This window comes from Rana temporaria, chromosome 4, assembly GCF_905171775.1.
Source record: "Rana temporaria chromosome 4, aRanTem1.1, whole genome shotgun sequence".
Classification (NCBI taxonomy): domain Eukaryota; kingdom Metazoa; phylum Chordata; class Amphibia; order Anura; family Ranidae; genus Rana; species Rana temporaria.
The window spans coordinates 33,308,515-33,329,220 of NC_053492.1; the positions used below are offsets into that span (position 1 = coordinate 33,308,515).

At 48.5% G+C, this 20,706-nt stretch overlaps 1 protein-coding gene across 1 annotated transcript in view; it reads right to left on the bottom strand.

Moving 5' to 3' along the window:
• Nucleotides 1-1,150: 1,150 nt before the first annotated feature.
• Nucleotides 1,151-20,706, bottom strand: part of RAB10 (RAB10, member RAS oncogene family) — a 147,819-nt gene continuing 128,263 nt past the window's right edge. The window contains exons 4-6 of the mRNA XM_040348214.1: nucleotides 15,005-15,094; nucleotides 4,777-4,878; nucleotides 1,151-1,700 (exon numbers count right to left, since the gene is read on the bottom strand). Of these exons, the coding sequence (XP_040204148.1) occupies nucleotides 1,617-1,700; nucleotides 4,777-4,878; nucleotides 15,005-15,094 (276 nt within the window). The 3' untranslated portion in view covers nucleotides 1,151-1,616. The remainder of the gene's footprint in view (nucleotides 1,701-4,776; nucleotides 4,879-15,004; nucleotides 15,095-20,706) is intronic.

Here is a 20,706-nt window from a genome sequence, read left to right on the forward strand (position 1 = left end):
GCTCGCGCGCAGAAGCATACGCGAGTAGCGCCCGCATTGTAAAACGGTATTCAAACCACACAAGTGAGGTATCGCCGCGATCGTTAGAGCGAGAGCAATAATTCTAGCCCTAGCCCTTCTCTGTAACTCAAAAAATGAAACCTATAGAATTTTTTAAACATCGCCTATGAAGATTTTTAAGGGTAAAAGTTTGACGCCATGCCACGAGCGGGCGCAATTTTTAAGAGTGGCATGTTGGGTATCATTTTACTCGGCGTAACATTATCTTTCACAATATATAAAAAAATTGGGCCAAATTTATTGTTGTCTTATTTTTTAATTCAAAAATGTGAATTTTTTCCAAAAAAAGTGCGCTTGTAAGACCGCTGCGCAAATACGGTGTGACAAAATGTATTGCAATGACGCCATTTTATTCTCTAGGGCAGGGATATGCAATTAGCGGACCTCCAGCTGTTGCCAAACTACAAGTCCCATGAGGCATAGCAAGACTGACAGCATCAAGCATGACACCCAGAGGCAGAGGCATTATGGGACTTGTAGTTTGGCAACAGCTGGAGGTCCGCTAATTGCATATCCCTGCTCTAGGGTGTTGGAAAAAAAATATATATAATGTTTGGGGGTTTTAAGTAATTTTCTAGCAAAAAAAAACACTGTTTTAGTCTTGTAAACACCAAATCTGAAAAACACCTTCTGTCCTTAAGTGGTTAAGGACAACATTCACAGAGTAGCGCCAGCTGGCGATGCACAGCCTTTGCTTGGATGCCCAAAAGGAAAAAGACCAGGATGGAACCTTTTCTTATCAAAGACCTTGAGGTTCCGTACAGGGCCATAAAAAAATGCCCAAAAGTGGGTGGTAGGCTGCGCTCAGGAGGGCGGGGCTTTACTTAAAGGCAACTGCCCTAAGGGTGAAGTTGTCATTTAAGGATTGCATGAGGAGAGTTTAGTGGCTGGTTTATAACCCAAAGATTCTGCCAGTACTAACAGACTGCATCATACAAGTCATCTGCGTTAGAACGTGGGCTAGCCGAGAACACTACAGATGCCCTTCTTCCCGTGCTAGGTCACTTTTTTTTACACTATGCAGCGACACAGACGCTGGCGTGCTCAAAGCGCCCAATTGCTCCTGCGGCCAAGATGGACACGACAATAGTGATTCACTCTAAATTTTATTGTGATACACATTTCATTTTCCAGAATAGTAGCAGTAATTGCTGTAGGTGCCTCCATCTTCCAAATTTTTTTTTTTTTCTTAGTGACAACAGAACGAGAGAGGGGACATGATACAACCAAAATGTAGTGACGGGGGAGGGGTAGGGGAGGAGGATAAAGCGTTAAAATGAGAAAATGTCACAAACATGGTTTATCGACTTTCAGCTGCATCTTCCTCCGTTCTCTATACACCCGAAGAAGAATGAGACCAGCAAGCACTCGCTTAGAGAAGGATGTTAATATGATGGGGGGGGGGGGACATTCAAAGGTTAAATTGGAGGGGATGGGTGGGTTCAGAGTGGTTTATGCTGCAAGGACGAGAAGTGGTTGGGTAGGAGGGGGAAAAGGGTGAGGGGGGGGGGGGGGGGGGGGGAACAGTGGATGGTGAACAATGCAAATAAAAGGGCTCAACAACATTTGCTCTTCCAGCCTGTCACGCCACCGCCGCTGCTGATATCTACGTTCTCACTGTTGGGTTCTTTAACTGGAGTCTGCAAGACAAAACAAGGGATTAGACACAGGTTGGCCCACACTGGGACAGATTTACACACTGTATGGCCAAACATCTGGACATCTCATCACACATGCCTATATGGCCATAAGTTAAAGTGGTTGTAAAGGCTAGTTTTTTTTTTTTAAATGTCATACTTCCCTCCACTGTGCAGCCTGTTTGGCAGTGTGGCCCAGAACACTGAATTCTGGGGTCCCCAGCGGCTCCTCCCCACATCAGATAACCCCCCTAGGAGAAGGGCTTTCCCAGGAGTCCGGGGGGGACACACGGATGCCGGACTTGGGGCCCACCCCGTAATTGGATTTGAATGACAGCAGCATGAGCCAATGGCTACGCTGCCATCAACATCAAGAGCCAGGACCCTGTGCAGAGAGTGACAACGCATCTCCGCCAAGTGAATTCCAGGGCTCAGGTAAGTAAAACAGTGGGTGGCGGGGGCTGGTGACTGCCATAAGTTTTCTTACTTTAAAGTGGTTGTAAACCCACTTTTTTTTACTTTTACCTACAGGTAAGCCTATAATACGGCTTACCTGTAGGTATAAAGAATATCTCCTAAACCTGTACGGTTTAGGGCAGGGATATGCAATTAACGGACCTCCAGCTGTTGCAGAACTACAAGTCCCATGAGGCATAGCAAGCCTGATAGCCACAAGCATGACATCCAGAGGCAGAGGCATGATGGGACTTGTAGTTTTGAAACAGCTGGAGGTCCACTAATTGCATATCCCTGGTTTAGAAAATATTTCCCTCGCAATGCGCCGCCGACTGCAGCGGCGCATGCGCAGGGGGGATCCTCGGCTAAAGGACCGGCAGCCGCCAGACCTTGCCAAATTAAAATCTGAGTGGCGCGGGAGTGACGTCATCGCCGCTCCAGCCAATCACAGCGCTGGAGCGGCGATACCCTGAAGACACGCCGGGGCAAGATGATTTCTCGCTCGGCGTGAACCAGGTAAGTTTTACACACCTCGTTCCGAGGCAAGTATTTCATAATGAGCCAATATGCGGTGCATATTAGCTCATTATGACTTTTGCCTTGCAGGAGAAAAAAAAAAATGTTGGTGCGGGTTTACAACCGCTTTAAGGCATAGGATGCTTTAAAGGGGTTGTAAAGGAAAAAAAAATGTTTTCCCCTAAATAGCTTCCTTTACCTTGGTGCAGTCCTCCTTCACTTACCTTATCCTTCCATTTTGCTTTTAAATGTCCTTATTTCTTCTGAGAAATCCTCACTTCCTGTTCTTCTGTCTGTAACTCCACACAGTAATGCAAGGCTTTCTCCCTGGTGTGGAGTGTCATGCTCGCCCCCTCCCTTGGACTACAGGAGAGTCGGGACACACTCTACGTTGCAGATAAAGGAGCTGTGTGTTAGTGGGCGTCCCGACTCTCCTGTTGTCCAAGGGAGGGGGCGAGCACGACACTCCACACCAGGGAGAAAGCCTTGCATTACTGTGTGGAGTTACAGACAGAAGAACAGGAAGTGAGGATTTCTCAGAAGAAATAAGGACATTTAAAAGCAAAATGGAAGGATGAGGTAAGTGAAGGAGGACTGCACTAAGGGAAAGGACGCTATTTAGGGAAGAAAAAAAAATAAATAAATAAAGAAAAAAATTGTACCTTTATAACCCATTTAAAGGTGAAAAAAAACCTGCGGGTTTACAACCCCTCCAAATGATTGAGATCAAGTGTTTCCAGGGAAGGGTGCTGTTAACACTACATCATACAAAGACACTGTAGACAATTCTGCTCTTCCAACCCTGTGGCAACAGTACGGTGAAGGACCTTTGGGAAGAACTGAAACGCTGATTGTGACCCAAGTTTTTTTCATCCAACATCAGGACCCGACCTCAAAAAACATAAGAAATGCACTCACAGGGGTTAAAGAGGAGCATCCTCCAGGAACATAAGACGTGTTAGGCCCCTTTCACATCGAGGCGTTATTAATGCAGTACAGCGCTAAAAATAGCGCTGCTATACCGCATGAATAAATCTTGCCCTGCAGGCTTCAATGTGAAAGCCCAAAGGCTTTCACACTGAAGCAGTGCGGTAGCAGGACCGCTTTAAAAGTCCTGCTAGGCGCATCTTTGGAGCGGTATAGGAGCGGGGGTGTTTACCGCGCCTTCCCATTGAAATCAATGGGAAACCGCCGTAATACCGCCCGCAATGCGCCTCTGCAGAGGCGCATTGCGGGCGGTATTAACCCTTTTTCGGACGCTAGTGAGGGTTAAAACCTCACCGCTAGCGCCCGAATATCCCGGTAAATACGACGGTATAGCGGCGCTAAAAATAGCACAGCTTTACCGTCACCGCACCTCCGCTGCCCAATGTGAAAGCAGCCTAACTGAAGAACGTGGGCAAAGAGGGTGGGGTTTAAAAAAAAAAAAAAATCACACAAGCGAGTGATGAGATTCTGGGGAAGTCGGGTACACATACAGAGCTACCATTTGGAAATTACTTTGTAATTTTCTAAACCGGTCTAAAAATTCTAGAGGCAGACTAAAAACGAAGTGTCATTCAGGGCAACACCAAGTCATGCAGCGTTTACGTGTCATCAGGTTTTTTTTTTACAGAAAGTGAAATTTTCTTTTCTAAACTGGCAATTTCTGTACATTTTGTGGACAATTATTAATTGTAAAGTGTTTGGTCACCTCCCTGGTCTGTCAGTACTGCAGTAATCACAGCCTTCAAATGGTTTGGAAGGCAGCTAATGGACTTTCAATTCTTCCTTCAAAAACCATGCATGCATTATTTAAATTGGCACTAAAGAACAATTTTCTGGTTCAAGTGTATACCAACCTAACTTAAAACCCCCTTTATTGCATTTCTTTCCCACATACACTGAGGTTTAATATGCCATTCTTGGTAGGAGAGAACAGTCAGAATGGCCCTGATAGGCAAGTGGTAAAAATGTCCCTTTTGCTCATAGGAAAGATGTGGCCAGCACCATTGGATACAGCGCTACACATCTCCCTGCCTTTCAGTGTTATGGTCGGGGCCATTGGAAGTCTGAAACCTGAAGAGATCTGAAAAATCAGGAGAGAGACAGATGAGAAATCTCGTACCTTTCGAAGTATGTCTTCTGCTAACGTGAGGAATGCCTTCTCAATGTTTACGTTTGCTTTAGCGCTAGTCTCAAAAAACCTAATTCCATGCTCCCGGGCAATCTGTGGAAGAGAAGAGGATTCATGGTGAGTCTCCCGCTCGTTGCATGTCCTTATCAAACAGTACAAGAGAGAAAGCAGGATTAGAAATATTCACATCCACCATGGAAACCCACAACAGAGTACTTGTTCAAACAATGTCCCCAATCTCTTGTTTTGTCATAACAGCCACCCCCCCCCCCCCCCCATGGCTCAATGCCGCTTCCTTGTGCTTCCAGTTGGGGAAAGTACACACCATAAACATCACGACTGCACGCATACGATCGGCAGCATGTGGTCCCTCACCCCCTGTGATAACCCACGCATTCCAGGTCAGCTGTACATGGTCCCTTATGAGAACTGTGCATATAAAACGTATCCAGGCCTGAACAGCATGCACTGTAGATGGCCTATAAATTGTTGCATGAACGCAGTCACTCCTAGTGCAACAAAATGCATGCACACCCACACCCCGGGCAGAAGCGCACACATAAGGGTGGCTATGGTAGAGCTCCATGAAACCCTGAAAAGCAGTGTGGCCACACTCAACAAAATGTATAGGGCAGAATGCAAACAAAGGGCACCCTGCAGACTATAAAGAATTCCAGGAATGATATATTTTTACATACATTGATACAGCTTGGACTTGTGCAACTATGAATGCATCATACATACCGGTTCCCTACAGAACAGTCAAACTCAGAGCTCCTCCAGGGGCTCCCTGGGCTGTGGCAGGTTGACCCCCCATTTGATGGTCCGTGCATAGTCCTGGGGCAAATGTCAACTTGCATTTAGAGGCATGATTTTGATAGATGTGGTCACCTTTAAGGGGGGTGTGCCTCCCACTGGCCACCAACGCAAGGGGCGTCCCTCCCACTGGCCCACAATGAAGTGGTTTTAGTAGAGTTTCCCTGAGACCTGACTATTTTAAGGGTTCCTCTATGGCAGGGATATGCAATTAGCGGACCTCCAGCTGTTGCAAAACCACAAGTCCCATCATGCCTCTGCCTCTGGGTGTCATTCTTGTAGCTTTCAGATTCTTGCTATGCCTCATGGGACTTGTAGTTCTGCAACAGCTGGAGGTCCGCTAATTGCATATCCCTGCTCTATGGTAAAAAGGTTGAGATAGCCGCTCTATAAAGCTGGAAATCACTGTAGTCAACACCAGTGATATCGGCTTTCTTCCAGGTCCCATGCTAAAACGGCTGCCCTGAACACAGGCGGTCACTCGCCCGCGCCCAGTGCCAGAGAACCAATATTGACAATTCAGTAGATTACCAGCTCGGTATGGGACCCAGAAGGTATTGAAGATCACTGAAATAGGAGTTCCTAATAGAGGCTTCTAGAGGGATCCCAGGAGGTACGGTATACAGGTGAAACTCTAAAAATTTGAATATCGTGCAAAAGTTAATTTCACTAATGCGACCTAAAAGGTGAAACTAATGAGATAGACTCATTACATGCAAAGCAAGATAGTTCAAGCCGTGATTTGTCATAATTGTGATGATTATGGCTCATGAAAACCCCAGATCCACAATCTCAGAAAATTTGAAAAGGCTCAAAGTGTCCCACTCTAATCAGCCAATTAATCCATAACACCTGCAATGGTTGCCGAGCCTTTAAATGGCCTCTCAGTCTGGTTCAGTAGGAATCACAATCATGGGAAAGACAGTTGTGCAGAAAACCATCATTGACACCCTCCATAAGGAGGGAAAGCCTCAAAAGGTAATTGCAAAAGACGTTGGATATTCCCAAAGTGCTGTATCAGAGCACATTAATAGAAAGTCATGTGGAAGGGAAAAGTGTGAAAGAAAAAGGTGCACAAGCAGCAGGGATGACCGCAGCCTGGAGAGAATTGTCAGGAAAAGGCCATTCAAAAGTGTTGGGAACTTTCACAAGGAGTGGACTGAGGCTGGAGTCAGTGCATCAAGAGCACCACACACAGACGGATCCTGGACATGGGCTTCAAATGTCGTATTCCTCTTGTCAAGCCTCCTGAACAACAAACAACGTCAGAAGCGTCTTACCTGGGCTAAAGAAAAACACAACGGGTCTGGTGCTCGGTGGTCCAAAGTCCTCTTTTCTGATGAGAGCAAATTTTGCATCTCATTTGGAAACCAAGAAGCCGGAGTATGGAGGAAGAATGGAGAGGCACACACTGCAAGATGCTTGAAGTCCAGTGTGAAGTTTCCACAGTCCGTGTTGATTTGGGGAGCCGTGTCATCTGCTGGTGTTGGTCCTCCATGCTTCATTAAAGTGGAGTTCACCCAAAAATAAAAACTCCCACTTTTTGGAATCCTCCCCCGCACCGGTGTCACATTTGGCACCTTTCGGGGGGTGGGGGGCCGAGCAGATACCTGTGTAATACAGGTATTTGCCCCCCACACTTCCGGGCATAGATCTCATCTGTGATCAAGGTGACCTACGCCACTTCCACCGCCTATTCTGCCCCCCCCACTGTCTTCTGGGAGACACACAGGTCACAGAAGACAGCAGGGACCAGCGAGGACGCGTAGCGCAACTTGTGCACGCGCAGTAGGGAGCTAGGAAGTGAAGCCACAAGGCTTCACTTCCTGATTCTCTTACTGAGGATGGCGGCGCAAGTAGGGGAGCCCCGAGCGATAGATCGGCTTCGACTGCCGACATCGTGGGCACCCTGAACAGGTAAGTGTCCCAATATTAAAAGTCAGCAGCTGCAGTATTTGTAGCTGCCGGCTTTTATTTTATTTATTTTTTAGGAGGACTTCCACTTTAAGTCCAGGGTCAACGCAGCCGTCTACCACGAGATTTTGGAGCACTTCATGCTTTCTTCCACAGACGAGCTCTATGAAGATGCAGACTTCATTTTCCAGCAGGACTTGGCACCTGCCAAAAGCACCAAAATCTGGTTCAATGACCGTGGATTACTCTGTGCTTGATTGGCCAGCAAACTCGCCTGACCTGAACCCCATAGAGAATCTATGGGGCATTGCCAAGAGAAAGATGAGACATGAGACCGAACAATGCAGAAGAGCTGAAGGCCGCTATTGAAGCATTCTGGTCTTCCATAACACCTCAGCAGTGCCACAGGCTGATACCTTCCATGCCACGCCACATTGAGGGGCCCAAACCAAGTACTGAGTACATATGCATGCTTCTACTTTTCAGAGGTCCGATATTGTTCTATGCACAATCCTTGTTTTATTGATTGCATGTAATATTCTGAGATTGTGGATTTGGGGTTTTCATGAGCTGTAAGCCATAATCATCACAATTATGCCAAATCACGGCTTGAACTATCTTGCTTTCCATGTAATGAGTCGCTCTCATATATTAGTTTCACCTTTTAAGTTGCATTAGTGAAATAAATGAACTTTTGCACGATATTCGTATTTTTCGAGTTTCACCTGTATACCTTGTTACATGGGTCCAAGCTTGATCACTGTAACCATTTATAAAAGATCCATACCTGCAATTCAGCTTTAGGTAAATGAAGCTTTGACACTCTTACATTAAGTATAACATTAGAAGAAACCTTATCAGAAATGGAATGGGCACATACCAGGGGGTTCTCTTACAGTAGATGGTACCCCACACAAAGTGGTGACTTCACATTTTAATTAGAGCTAACGGGGGGGGGGGGGGGGGGGGGGGGGGGGGAGGGGGGGCTGCCTCTGTTGATTTTTTTTTTTTGTACTTCACTTCCTACTCCTGCAGGTGGCAGCATAATTCAACAGTTATAGAATAAGATATTTGTGTCAATAGACGAGAAATCTGTATAAAAGTTATCGGATATGCAAATTCGTTATATTAACCAACAAATGCAGATACTGCAAAATGTGGCCTGGGCATGAAATTAGCTTTGGCAATCTCTGGGCATCAACAGGTTAAGCTAGGTTCACAGTAGCTCTGAAAAGTGATTTGCGGGGGATTTCTTTTCAGAGTGCAGCCAAGTAGCTGCTGTCAGGCATTCAGGTGGTGATCTTGCCACCTCTTGATTGTCTTTTTTTGCCTAGTGACAATTTACAAATGGAACTACTGCACTGCAAGTGCGAACCAAGTGTCTGGCTTCTGGTTGAGGCCATGTTGACCCTAATGGTAATGGACATGCCATGCCACCTGTCAAGTCAACATGCTGCATTCACTTTTGAGCTGCTGCTGCCGCCACCACTACCGCGAATACTCATTTTATTCCTTAGGAATAGCCAATCTGACATAAAAATGCAGACGTGCGGAATTTTGATGCAGCGCTAGGAGGTGAACAGGCCACAAAGAAAACCGCTCCCTTGTGCCAACCTATGCAGATCAATGCAGCTAAACAGTGGTGTGAATGAAGTCGTAGTCTGGCATTTGTGAGCACTGAAGTGACACTGCAGCTCGGGAGCCCCTGCGGTGAGCACAAACTGCACTGGAGGCTGCGGAGATGAATGGCACGGTTGTGTCCAATTATGCAGCCAGGCTGAATTGTCCCTGGCGCTCTGCTGGAAAGAAGCAACACGGCAAAAAGATCTGTAAAAAGCTGAAGTAAGCTGCGAGCATTCCGCCTGAGTGGCCATCAGTGTTCTGCATCTACTGCATGAGCTGCAGCCTGGTGCAGTCCCTGGCAGCTTTCTCACTGCGGATCATGTGACCAGACGGTGACAATAAGCCTGTGTGTCCGGAGACGGGACACCGACTGGTATTCTACACACATCAGTGTTCATCACACTCAGGAATTGTATTGTCCTCCTAAATGGTTTTATATCCGAATGTCACATCCTTTCAATGTGAAAGTAGTAGGATTAAAGGGACCCTATCTTCTGATCACACTCTTCACAATTCCTCCCAATGACAACGACAATGTGACTCAATGACCTCAATGATGGGGCACAATTCCTCCTAATGACAATAAAACCCAATTCCTCTCAATGACCATGGGGCCGAATGACATCACTGATGGGGCACCATTCCTCCCAATGACAATGGGACTCAATTGCTCACAATGACAATAGGACCATTCCTCTCAATGACAATGGGGCCCAATGACATCAATGATGAGGCCCAATTCCTCCCAATGACCTCAATGATGGGGCCCAATTCCTCCCAATGACCTCAATGATGGGGCCCAATTCCTCTCAATGACCTCAATGATGGGGCCCAATTCCTCCCAATGACCTCAACGATGGGGCCCAATTCCTCCCAATGACCTCAACGATGGGGCCCAATTCCTCCCAATGACCTCAACGATGGGGCCCAATTCCTCTCAATGACCTCAACGATGGGGCCCAATTCCTCCCAATGACAACGATGGGGCCCAATTCCTCCCAATGACAACAAAGGGGGCCCAATTCCTCCCAATGACAACAAAGGGGGCCCAATTCCTCCCAATGACAACAAAGGGGGCCCAATTCCTCCCAATGACAACGATGGGGCCCAATTCCTCCCAATGACAACAAAGGGGGCCCAATTCCTCCCAATGACAACAAAGGGGGCCCAATTCCTCCCAATGACAACAAAGGGGGCCCAATTCCTCCCAATGACAACAAAGGGGGCCCAATTCCTCCCAATGACAACAAAGGGGGCCCAATTCCTCCCAATGACAACAAAGGGGGCCCAATTCCTCCCAATGACAACAAAGGGGGCCCAATTCCTCCCAATGACAACAAAGGGGGCCCAATTCCTCCCAATGACAACAAAGGGGGCCCAATTCCTCCCAATGACAACAAAGGGGGCCCAATTCCTCCCAATGACAACAAAGGGGGCCCAATTCCTCCAAATGACAACAAAGGGGGCCCAATTCCTCCAAATGACAACAAAGGGGGCCCAATTCCTCCCAATGACAACAAAGGGGGCCCAATTCCTCCCAATGACAACAAAGGGGGCCCAATTCCTCCCAATGACAACAAAGGGGGCCCAATTCCTCCCAATGACAACAAAGGGGGCCCAATTCCTCCCAATGACAACAAAGGGGGCCCAATTCCTCCAAATGACAACAAAGGGGGCCCAATTCCTCCCAATGACAACAAAGGGGGCCCAATTCCTCCCAATGACAACAAAGGGGGCCCAATTCCTCCCAATGACAACAAAGGGGGCCCAATTCCTCCCAATGACAACAAAGGGGGCCCAATTCCTCCCAATGAAAACAAAGGGGGCCCAATGCCTCCCAATGACAACAATGGGGCCCAATTCCTCCCAATGACAACAATGGGGCCCAATTCCTCCCAATGACAACAATGGGGCCGAATGACATCACTGATGGGGCACAATTCCTCCCAATGACAATAAAACCCAATTCCTCTCAATGACAACAATGGGACCCAATTCCTCCCAGTTACAATAACGGGGTGAAAATACTCACTGAAACTATGGGGCATTATTTTTTCCCACTGATGTCAGGACCTTTACTACTCCCACCGGCCACAGTCTGAAGGACAGTAAACTTGCCCTTTTAGAATGTTTGGAGACCCCTGTTCTATAGCATTCCCCTTCAACTTGTGTGTTGAGTTATTTTGAGGGGACAACAAATGTACACTGTTATACAAGCTGTACACTCACTACTTTACATTGTAGCAAAGTGTCATTTCTTCAGTGTTGTCACATGAAAAGATAGAATAAAATGTTTACAAAAATGTGAGGGGTGTACTCACTTTTGTGAGATACTGTATACGTGATTTTTCCTGCACAGTATATGTACTGTTGCTCGTCGGCAAGTGGTTATAAAAAGGGACCGTTGCCTCCCAAACTCAGCCAGAGGAAACCTTGTATTCATTGATAGAAATACAAGGCTTATGAATGGCTAAAAAGTCGGAGTGACTCAATTTTGTTCCGGGAACAAGATAGGAAGTCCTGGAATGCTGGTGGAACACACTGGGTGGACCTGATGCATTATACAGTTTATACAGCACTGACAGCTCCTATATCATCTAGGAAAGGAATCGCTCATTTTGGCCAGCTTGGCCCGCACCAGCTATTTAAAGTCCTAGTGCTCCTGGAGTGGCTTATTGGGCATGGCGTATCAAAGTAGGACTTACCACCCTGATTATCTGTACAGACAAATCCCAGGGAAAGAGCGGTGCACACAGACCAGTACCCCATATAGCTGTGGCCGATGTGGGAGCCGGCACTGCTATGTAAATATTTATCACACTGTAAACCACGCGCCATGGGAATTCTGTTCATATGTGACAGAGGAGCATCCAGACGCCAATACAAAGGGGCCTGAACTGCGATGTTTACATGGGAAGACGGAGACCAGAGGGGATGCCATGACACCGTCTATACAAAAAACAAACTTCACATGGCGGGGGGAGGGATATTCTGTATGTTAGAGGATTATAAAAAGGACAGTGTTTGAGATGAGGGAACATTCTATATCATCTTAACTTGGGGGGTATAAAAGCAAATCTATGGTCAAAACCGCTGGGTGGGGACACCTGCGAGCCGACAATGAATTGGCCGGCGGCAGCCTTTACCATAGAGCAGACGAGGACCAGATGGTCTCCGGTCATCTGACTTTTGGGGGCTGGGCGCGGCTTTATGAAGTTACGTCCAGCCTCAGCAGTTGTAAACACTGCCGTTGCCTTGGCTGGGAAGTCAATATCTTTTTATTGGATCTAGAGGCGGGATCTGGGGCCTTCTATACCCCAGATATCGCTGTAAAGAGGACCTGTCATGCCCAATTTCTATTACGAGGTTTACATTCCTTGTAATAGGAATAAAAAAAAAAAATGGAAAGTGTCAACATGTAAAAATAAAAATGTAAATCACCTCTGACCTCGCTTGAACGCATACGTACATCATGCCTGCATGTGTAAACCGCATTCAAACCACATGCGAGGCATCGCCGCGTGCATTAGAACGAGAGCAACAATTGTAGCCCAAGACTTTTTTGTAACCTTCAAACTGGTAACCCGTAAAAAATAAATAAAAAACTTTAAGCTTCACCAGTGGAGATTTTTTAAGTACTGAAGTTTGTCGCCATTCCACAAGTGTGCGCCATTTTAACCGACCAGCCGCCAGTTTTACGGTGGCGGGTCGGCGAGATCACATATTACGTCATCTCGCCGAGCAGCCAATAGGGGCGCCGACGCGCGTGCCCGGCAGGCACGTTCACCGCCGGGCGATCGCTCGTTACAGAGCGAGAACCGGGAGCTGTGTGTGTAAACAGTCATATGAACAGGACGTGAGGGGGAAGGCTCCGTGTAGTCAACAGTAGTGGTGCAACGGATCACAGTTGATAAGTGATCTGAACGTGTCACCCCATTCGGATCGGCACACACTGTGACCCGCGGGATTGCCGCGGCCCCGGAGCTAGGCCGAAGGCGCGGCCTTTCCTAATGTTATGGCCACGGCTCCAGAGCTGGGAGTCATACTACCCGGGGGGGTGTCCGCCTGCCTGTTACTACCTGGGGGGGGGGGGTGTCCGCCTGCCTGTTACTACCTGGGGGGGGGTGTCCGCCTGCCTGTTACTACCTGGGGGGGGGGTCCGCCTGCCTGTTACTACCTGGGGGGGGTGTCCGCCTGCCTGTTACTACCTGGGGGGGTGTCCGCCTGCCTGTTACTACCTGGGGGGGGGGTGTCCGCCTGCCTGTTACTACCTGGGGGGGGGGGTGTCCGCCTGCCTGTTACTACCTGGGGGGGGTGTCCGCCTGCCTGTTACTACCTGGGGGGGGTGTCCGCCTGCCTGTTACTACCTGGGGGGGGTGTCCGCCTGCCTGTTACTACCTGGGGGGGGTGTCCGCCTGCCTGTTACTACCTGGGGGGTGGGTGTCCGCCTGCCTGTTACTACCTGGGGGGGGGGGGGGGGTGTCCGCCTGCCTGTTACTACCTGGGGGGGGGTGTCCGCCTGCCTGTTACTACCTGGGGGGGGGTGTCCGCCTGCCTGTTACTACCTGGGGGGGGGTGTCCGCCTGCCTGTTACTACCTGGGGGGGGGGTGTCCGCCTGCCTGTTACTACCTGGGGGGGGGTGTCCGCCTGCCTGTTACTACCTGGGGGGGGGTGTCCGCCTGCCTGTTACTACCTGGGGGGGGGTGTCCGCCTGCCTGTTACTACCTGGGGGGGGGTGTCCGCCTGCCTGTTACTACCTGGGGGGGGTGTCCGCCTGCCTGTTACTACCTGGGGGGGGTGTCCGCCTGCCTGTTACTACCTGGGGGGGGTGTCCGCCTGCCTGTTACTACCTGGGGGGGGTGTCCGCCTGCCTGTTACTACCGGGGGGGGGTGTCCGCCTGCCTGTTACTACCTGGGGGGGGTGTCCGCCTGCCTGTTACTACCTGGGGGGGTGTCCGCCTGCCTGTTACTACCTGGGGGGGGGGGGGTGTCCGCCTGCCTGTTACTACCTGGGGGGGGTGTCCGCCTGCCTGTTACTACCTGCCTGTTACTACCTGGGGGGGGGTGTCCGCCTGCCTGTTACTACCTGGGGGGGGTGTCCGCCTGCCTGTTACTACCTGGGGGGGGTGTCCGCCTGCCTGTTACTACCTGGGGGGGGTGTCCGCCTGCCTGTTACTACCTGGGGGGGGTGTCCGCCTGCCTGTTACTACCTGGGGGGGGGTGTCCGCCTGCCTGTTACTACCTGGGGGGGGGGTGTCCGCCTGCCTGTTACTACCTGGGGGGGGGTGTCCGCCTGCCTGTTACTACCTGGGGGGGGGTGTCCGCCTGCCTGTTACTACCTGGGGGGGGGGGGTGATACAATTTTTTTTATGCACTGGGTGACACCAACCCTAGTGACGCCACTGCAGTGGGGGAGATGTGAATATTACAGTGGGGGGGGGGGGGAGGAGATGTGGATATTACAGTGGGGGAGAGGAGATGTGGATATTACAGTGGGGGGGGGGGGGGGGGGGAGATATGGATATTACAGTGGGGTGGGGGGGGAGATATGGATATTACAAAGGGGGGGGGGGGGGGAATATGGATATTACAGTGGGGGAGAATTTTTTTTTGCCGATCCGAAAAATGATCCGATCCCTGACTCCTGATCCGAGGAACGATCCGAACCGTGAGTTTTTTGATCCGTTGCACCCCCACAGACTTTCTGATCAAACCTGCATAGTCTTTCATTCAATTTCATGTTATCGGATTGAAGTCTCGGAAGGCAGTTGAGTGTGAACACCAACAGACGCGTCGAAACGTGTGAGCGCCTACAGGAAGATCTGCCGTACTTGGCCATGAAGATTACACTGGCCATCCACTCACCTGCTCTCCCTTTGCTTTGAGCACCACCCTCTTCTCCTCCATGTCACACTTGTTTCCTAGCAGCATCCGCTCCACATCTTCATTGGCATGCTGGAAGAAAAGGAGAGCGAGGGGTTAATGCAACTCATCTCTGCATATGCAACAAGATGCGCAAACAATGTATACATCTGACAACTTTGTGTTTATATACAGGTGAAGAAACCAAAAAGAAAAAAAAAAAAAACACACACACACACACACACACGTTTTAAAGTGTCACTAAACCCACATAAAGTAAAAAAAAAAAAAAAAAGTATCAATAAAAAGTGTATTCCATGGCGTCGCTCACTATGGGATTTTCTGTGTTCTTTAAAAAAAACCCTTGTTGATCTTGCTGCTCTCTCTATTCTGTCCATGTCCCCAATGCAGCTTGGGATTGCACAGAGCAGTGTAGGCAGCTCTGCACATGCTCAGTTTTCACTGAGTTTCTATGCTGAGCATTTCCTCCCCATCACATCTGAGCAGCCCATTTAGCTATATAATCACACATGTGGGTGTATACACAGTGGTAAATGACAGCCCACTCCCTCCATGTCCACTAACCAGCTAAACACAATGTGGGCAGGATATTACATGTAGATTAATGGAGGCTTCACCTTCCACTTATACCAAGACACAGGCTGGAGGGGTGTGACACAGCCTGTGACTGGCAGCAATCCTCCCATGCCATGTTACCACAAAATAAAGATTTAATTGCAAATATATATTTGTATGACAATTGAAAACAGTTTACTCTGTTTTTTTGGAACAAGTGACCAGGAGCAGAGAACAGGAAGCTCCACCTACTTCTGTATCCCTGCAGACAGGCTGGGAAAGAGCTGGGTCATGCGACAGCTGTATATCAATTAGGAAAAAGGTACTTAGATGTTTTTTAATAAAATAATTACAGTGCCAAACATACAGAAATAAAGGGGACAATATAAATGAACCAGTGTGTGTGTGTTTAGTATCACGAATGATTAGTTATTCATGGTGTATCTAGAATTTAGCTTTAACAAGGACAGGTTCTCTTTAACAGAGCCATAAACTGTTCCAACTGTTGGATATGCCGACACCAGCCAGCTCTGGGTATGTGGAGCCAGCTTCAGGCTCCGTGAATGTGGAATTCCACCCATTGCCATGTACATCATATGTAGTACAGGGGTGCCCAACTTGTGACCCTCGGAGCCCTCTGATGTGGCCTTTGACCTCAAAACCAGGGAAGCACACTTCTATTATATCCTGGAGGTTTGCTGCACTTTCAGAAAGTGTACCATACCCGCAAGATATAATAGACGTCCATGACAAAGTGCAGCTAACCCACAGGAAAGTGCGGCCAACCTGCAGCACATCCATGTGAAGGCAGCCTTATAGGGGGGCTCAGGACAGTAAGGGGTTGTTTACATTTGCGGTTGGGGGGCAGAAAAATTCCATAGTTGAGAATGAGATACGTTTTTAACTACACTGCCGTACTACTGGTGTAGCGTTGGGGGGTTGCAACGGTGACCTCCACCCCATGATCCATGAGGCCCGTACGGCATCCCTGTCACATTGTTTTACACCTGGACCTTACCTGTCAAATGTCTCCCCTCTGCCTGTTATAAGAAAAACTGCAGATTCTGTTGTCTGGTGGGTGGAGTCGTGATGTCAGTAGACTCTCCGCCCTCCTCTACACTCCCCCTGTCAACATGCATTTTGTCCTGTGTATTTCTTAAACCAAATTCTGCTAGGATCACTAACATCCAGAAAAGTAACCACATGACTTCAAAAAAGGAGTGGGGGTGGGAATTAAAAAATAATGCCCGTCTCCAGGCTAGTGCATGAGATATGTAAATAACCTGTCACTCTCAGCAAGGGGGCAGAAAAGACCAAAGTTTTCTCCCGTTTATCTCACAAAAAAAAAAGGATTGCTCCGACCTGGATTAACTTTTTGTGGCAAGACTGGGTACAGATAGGAAATGTTTTACTGTACATTGTGACAGCAAAAAATAAAATACAAAATTCAGGTTTACATCCACTTTAAGTGTCCCTCACTCTTTAAAAGGTTGAGCCTCTCTGATGCAGTATGAAGGGTCAGGGTGCGCGCCTAGATGAGTCCAGATCTGATCTGCACCATCACCGATTGCTGTGTCACCGGCCTGGCTGTTCGGGGAAGTTATTTTGGGCTGCTGCAATAAACCTGATACGGAACTAATGATGTCAGTCTCAGGTGTCTGTGTCAGAAGGAAAATAGCGGCGAAGAAGCAGTCTGACCACAGGAGACAGAAGTGAGTCGGCTCAGACCCATCTGCCACAGTACATTTCATGTCAACACCGAGCCGTGTTCATTCAATATTAGATGGGGCTCATTCACATCATGTCCTTCCAGCTGCCATAATCTGCACTGCGTGTGTGTTTTTGTGTGTGTGCGCGTGTTTGTGTGTGTGCGCGTGTTTTTGTGTGTGTGCGCGTGTTTTTGTGTGTGCGCGCGTGTTTTTGTGTGTGCGCGCGTGTTTTTGTGTGTGTGCGCGTGTTTTTGTGTGTGTGCGCGCGTTTTTGTGTGTGTGCGCGCGTTTTTGTGTGTGCGCGCGTTTTTGTGTGTGTGCGCGCGTTTTTGTGTGTGTGCGCGTGTGTGTGTTGCTCACGCCATACAGGTGCCTTGAGGCCGAGTAAGAATGAAACATGTATGCACTGCAGGTCACAGTACTGAAGCACAGTGTGGTGGTGCATAGTTGAATTAAATTTGTGACACTTCAATAAAATAAAGTAAACCATGCAAAGTGCTGTAATATTGCACTGCCCTACACAACGCACAGCAGAGTCATCGTGTGCATGCAGCCAGCCGCTCATGTGCAGGACGTCCGGCTTTGGTCGTTCAGAATCAGCAGAGATCATTCTGCACATGAATTAAGCAGCCCATAGATAGCCTGAGTTTCTTTCCTTCCACATTTCATTCCCCCAGAAACACAGTCAGAGGGGGGAATGCCTCCTGCAGTGCAATTGTGTTCTGTCAGCAGGAAGCTTTCACAGCTGGCAGAACACAATGACTACAGCCAGCGGCTATTGCCACCAGCAGTAACCGCATGTAAAAAATACAACGGGCAGCTTGGACCCAAATCGATTGGATGGATCAACTTGGGTACAATCAGCCTGCCCATACGTGGATCAAATCTCAGCCCGTCCCTGCTCAACCAGATGAATTTCGATTCATGTACAAGCAGCTTTATTTAGGCAGAGACATGTATCAATAGTGGGCAATCAGTGGCAGCACATTGCCATTTACAAAGCAGTACCAGCAGCCAGTAGGACCCATGTATGCACAAATGTTGCATTCCATACAGCAGGGCTCCTCAAACTTTTTAAACAGGGGTCTCTAATGACAGGAAACAGCCACAATGCTTCACAAAAGGAAGAGAGATGCCGTTTTCCAATTGTTACATAGCCTACTGGCTGAGAAGTGTGAATTTTAATGACAGGTCCACTTGTCATTGCGGTGAAAGCGAAGAGGCAGCGTGAAGTGCGGCGTGCTTGTCGATCTCAGGAACGTTCTAATAAAGCTTCCTTGTATTCCCATCCTGAGCCTCTTCCACTGCCCCCTGCTGCTCCAATGACTTCGCTCCTCTTCATAGCGAGCACTAGAAAGCTCTAATCCAGCGATATGATTGGCTGCCTCCAGGAATGAATCACCCGATGGAAGCCAGCCACAACTCATGGAATTCTCCACTCAATGAATCATTTCATCTAAACAATTACCAGCAGGATTGTTCTACTTGCGTCCGCCACAGGGGTGTAGTAGGGAAAGCCAAAAGAATCTAGACGTCAGGAAGAAGAACTCCAGGATAACGTATGAGAGGCATCTAAACGTCGTCTGACTGGCCAAACCTTTGTAACTCTGCTCAGCCAGTCCCATTGTCTCCCCCTACAAGGTGTATACACTGATCACCTATAACTTCATGACCACAGACAGGTAAAGGGAATAACACTGATTTTCTTGTTACAATGGCATCTGAAAGTCAGTGGAATACACAGCAAGAGAACATGTTGTCCATGAAGTTGGTGTTTTGGAAGCAGAAGAAATGGGCAGCACAGTTTTGCCTACAATGGGCATGTGAGCATCAGAACTCGACCACAGAGCAATGGAAGAAGGTGGCCTGGTCTGCTGAATAATGTGGATGGCCGGGGGTGTGCGCGTGTCACTTACCTGGGGAAGGAGATGGAGACGGAGTCCGCCTGTGTGAAAGGGGCCTAAGCGTTTCAATTTGTATGCAATCAGGCAGGCCCTTCCACTACATGGTTTTGGGAAATCTAAAGACAAAAATCTGCAGACAATCTAATGGTGTGTGTGTATGGGGTCTTGGAATGTTCCTGTTGCAATTTAGAAAGCGTAGAATGAACGCAGTGCAATGGTCGATCTCTTAAAGTGTTACTAAACAATATAAAAAAAATTCACCCCCCCCCCCTCCCCGCAGTGCCCACAGCTCATAAATCATCACTACCACTATATACCTTTTGGCTGATCTGTATATACCACGGTTACATGATAAACTGCCAGGTCTGCCAGAGTGATCAGGTAGAAGGAGATTTCCACTATAGCCTGTATCCATGCATGCTGTTATGGGAGGCAGATCATCAAGATGACATCCCACCTACTGGGCATGGGGGAGGGGACTGGGTTGTCCTTTAGGATCTGTATACATGCCTACATGTGTGAGGTCAATATCTTGTGACCTGGCTAGCTCTGATCAACAAGGAAATGTTCTCTCCAGCAAGAGACCAAAACTGAGCATGTGCAGCAGTACTCCCCTCACTAGGGGGTTATTTACGAAAGGCAAATCCACTTTGCACTACAAGTGCACTTGAAATATTGCACTGAAGGTGCACTTGGAAGTGCAGTCATTGTAAATCTGAGGGGAAGCTCTGCTGATTTTATCATTCAATCATTTACAAGCTAAAATGCTGTTTTTGGCATTTCCCTTGCATGTCCCCCTCGGATCTACAGCGACTGCACTTCCAAGTGCAATTCCAAGTGCGCTTTGCCTTTAGTAAATAACCCCCACTGTGTCATCTGGCCTTGGGAGACCCTGCAGGGGAGAGAGGATCTGTGCATACAGGATCAGGCCTTGTGAGACCCTGCAGGGGAGAGAGGATCTGTGCATACAGGATCAGGCCTTGTGAGACCCTGCAGGGGAGAGAGGATCTGTGCATACAGGATCAGGCCTTGTGAGACCCTACAGGGGAGAGAGGATCTGTGCATACAGGATCAGGCCTTGTGAGACCCTGCAGGGGAGAGAGGATCTGTGCATACAGGATCAGGCCTTGTGAGACCCTGCAGGGGAGAGAGGATCTGTGCATACAGGATCTGGCCTTGTGAGACCCTGCAGAGGAGAGAGGATCTGTGCATACAGGATCAGGCCTTGTGAGACCCTGCAGGGGAGAGAGGATCTGTGCATACAGGATCAGGCCTTGTGAGACCCTGCAGGGGAGAGAGGATCTGTGCATACAGGATCAGGCCTTGTGAGACCCTGCAGGGGAGAGAGGATCTGTGCATACAGGAACAAAGAGCCTTTACACACAATTCAGAGGATTAACCCCTTATGTTCTACAGTGAGTATAACAAGCATAGCAATTCTGCACATAGACTGATTTAGTAACACTTTAATACAGAACCACCTTGGATTACGAGCATAATACGTTCCAGAAGAATG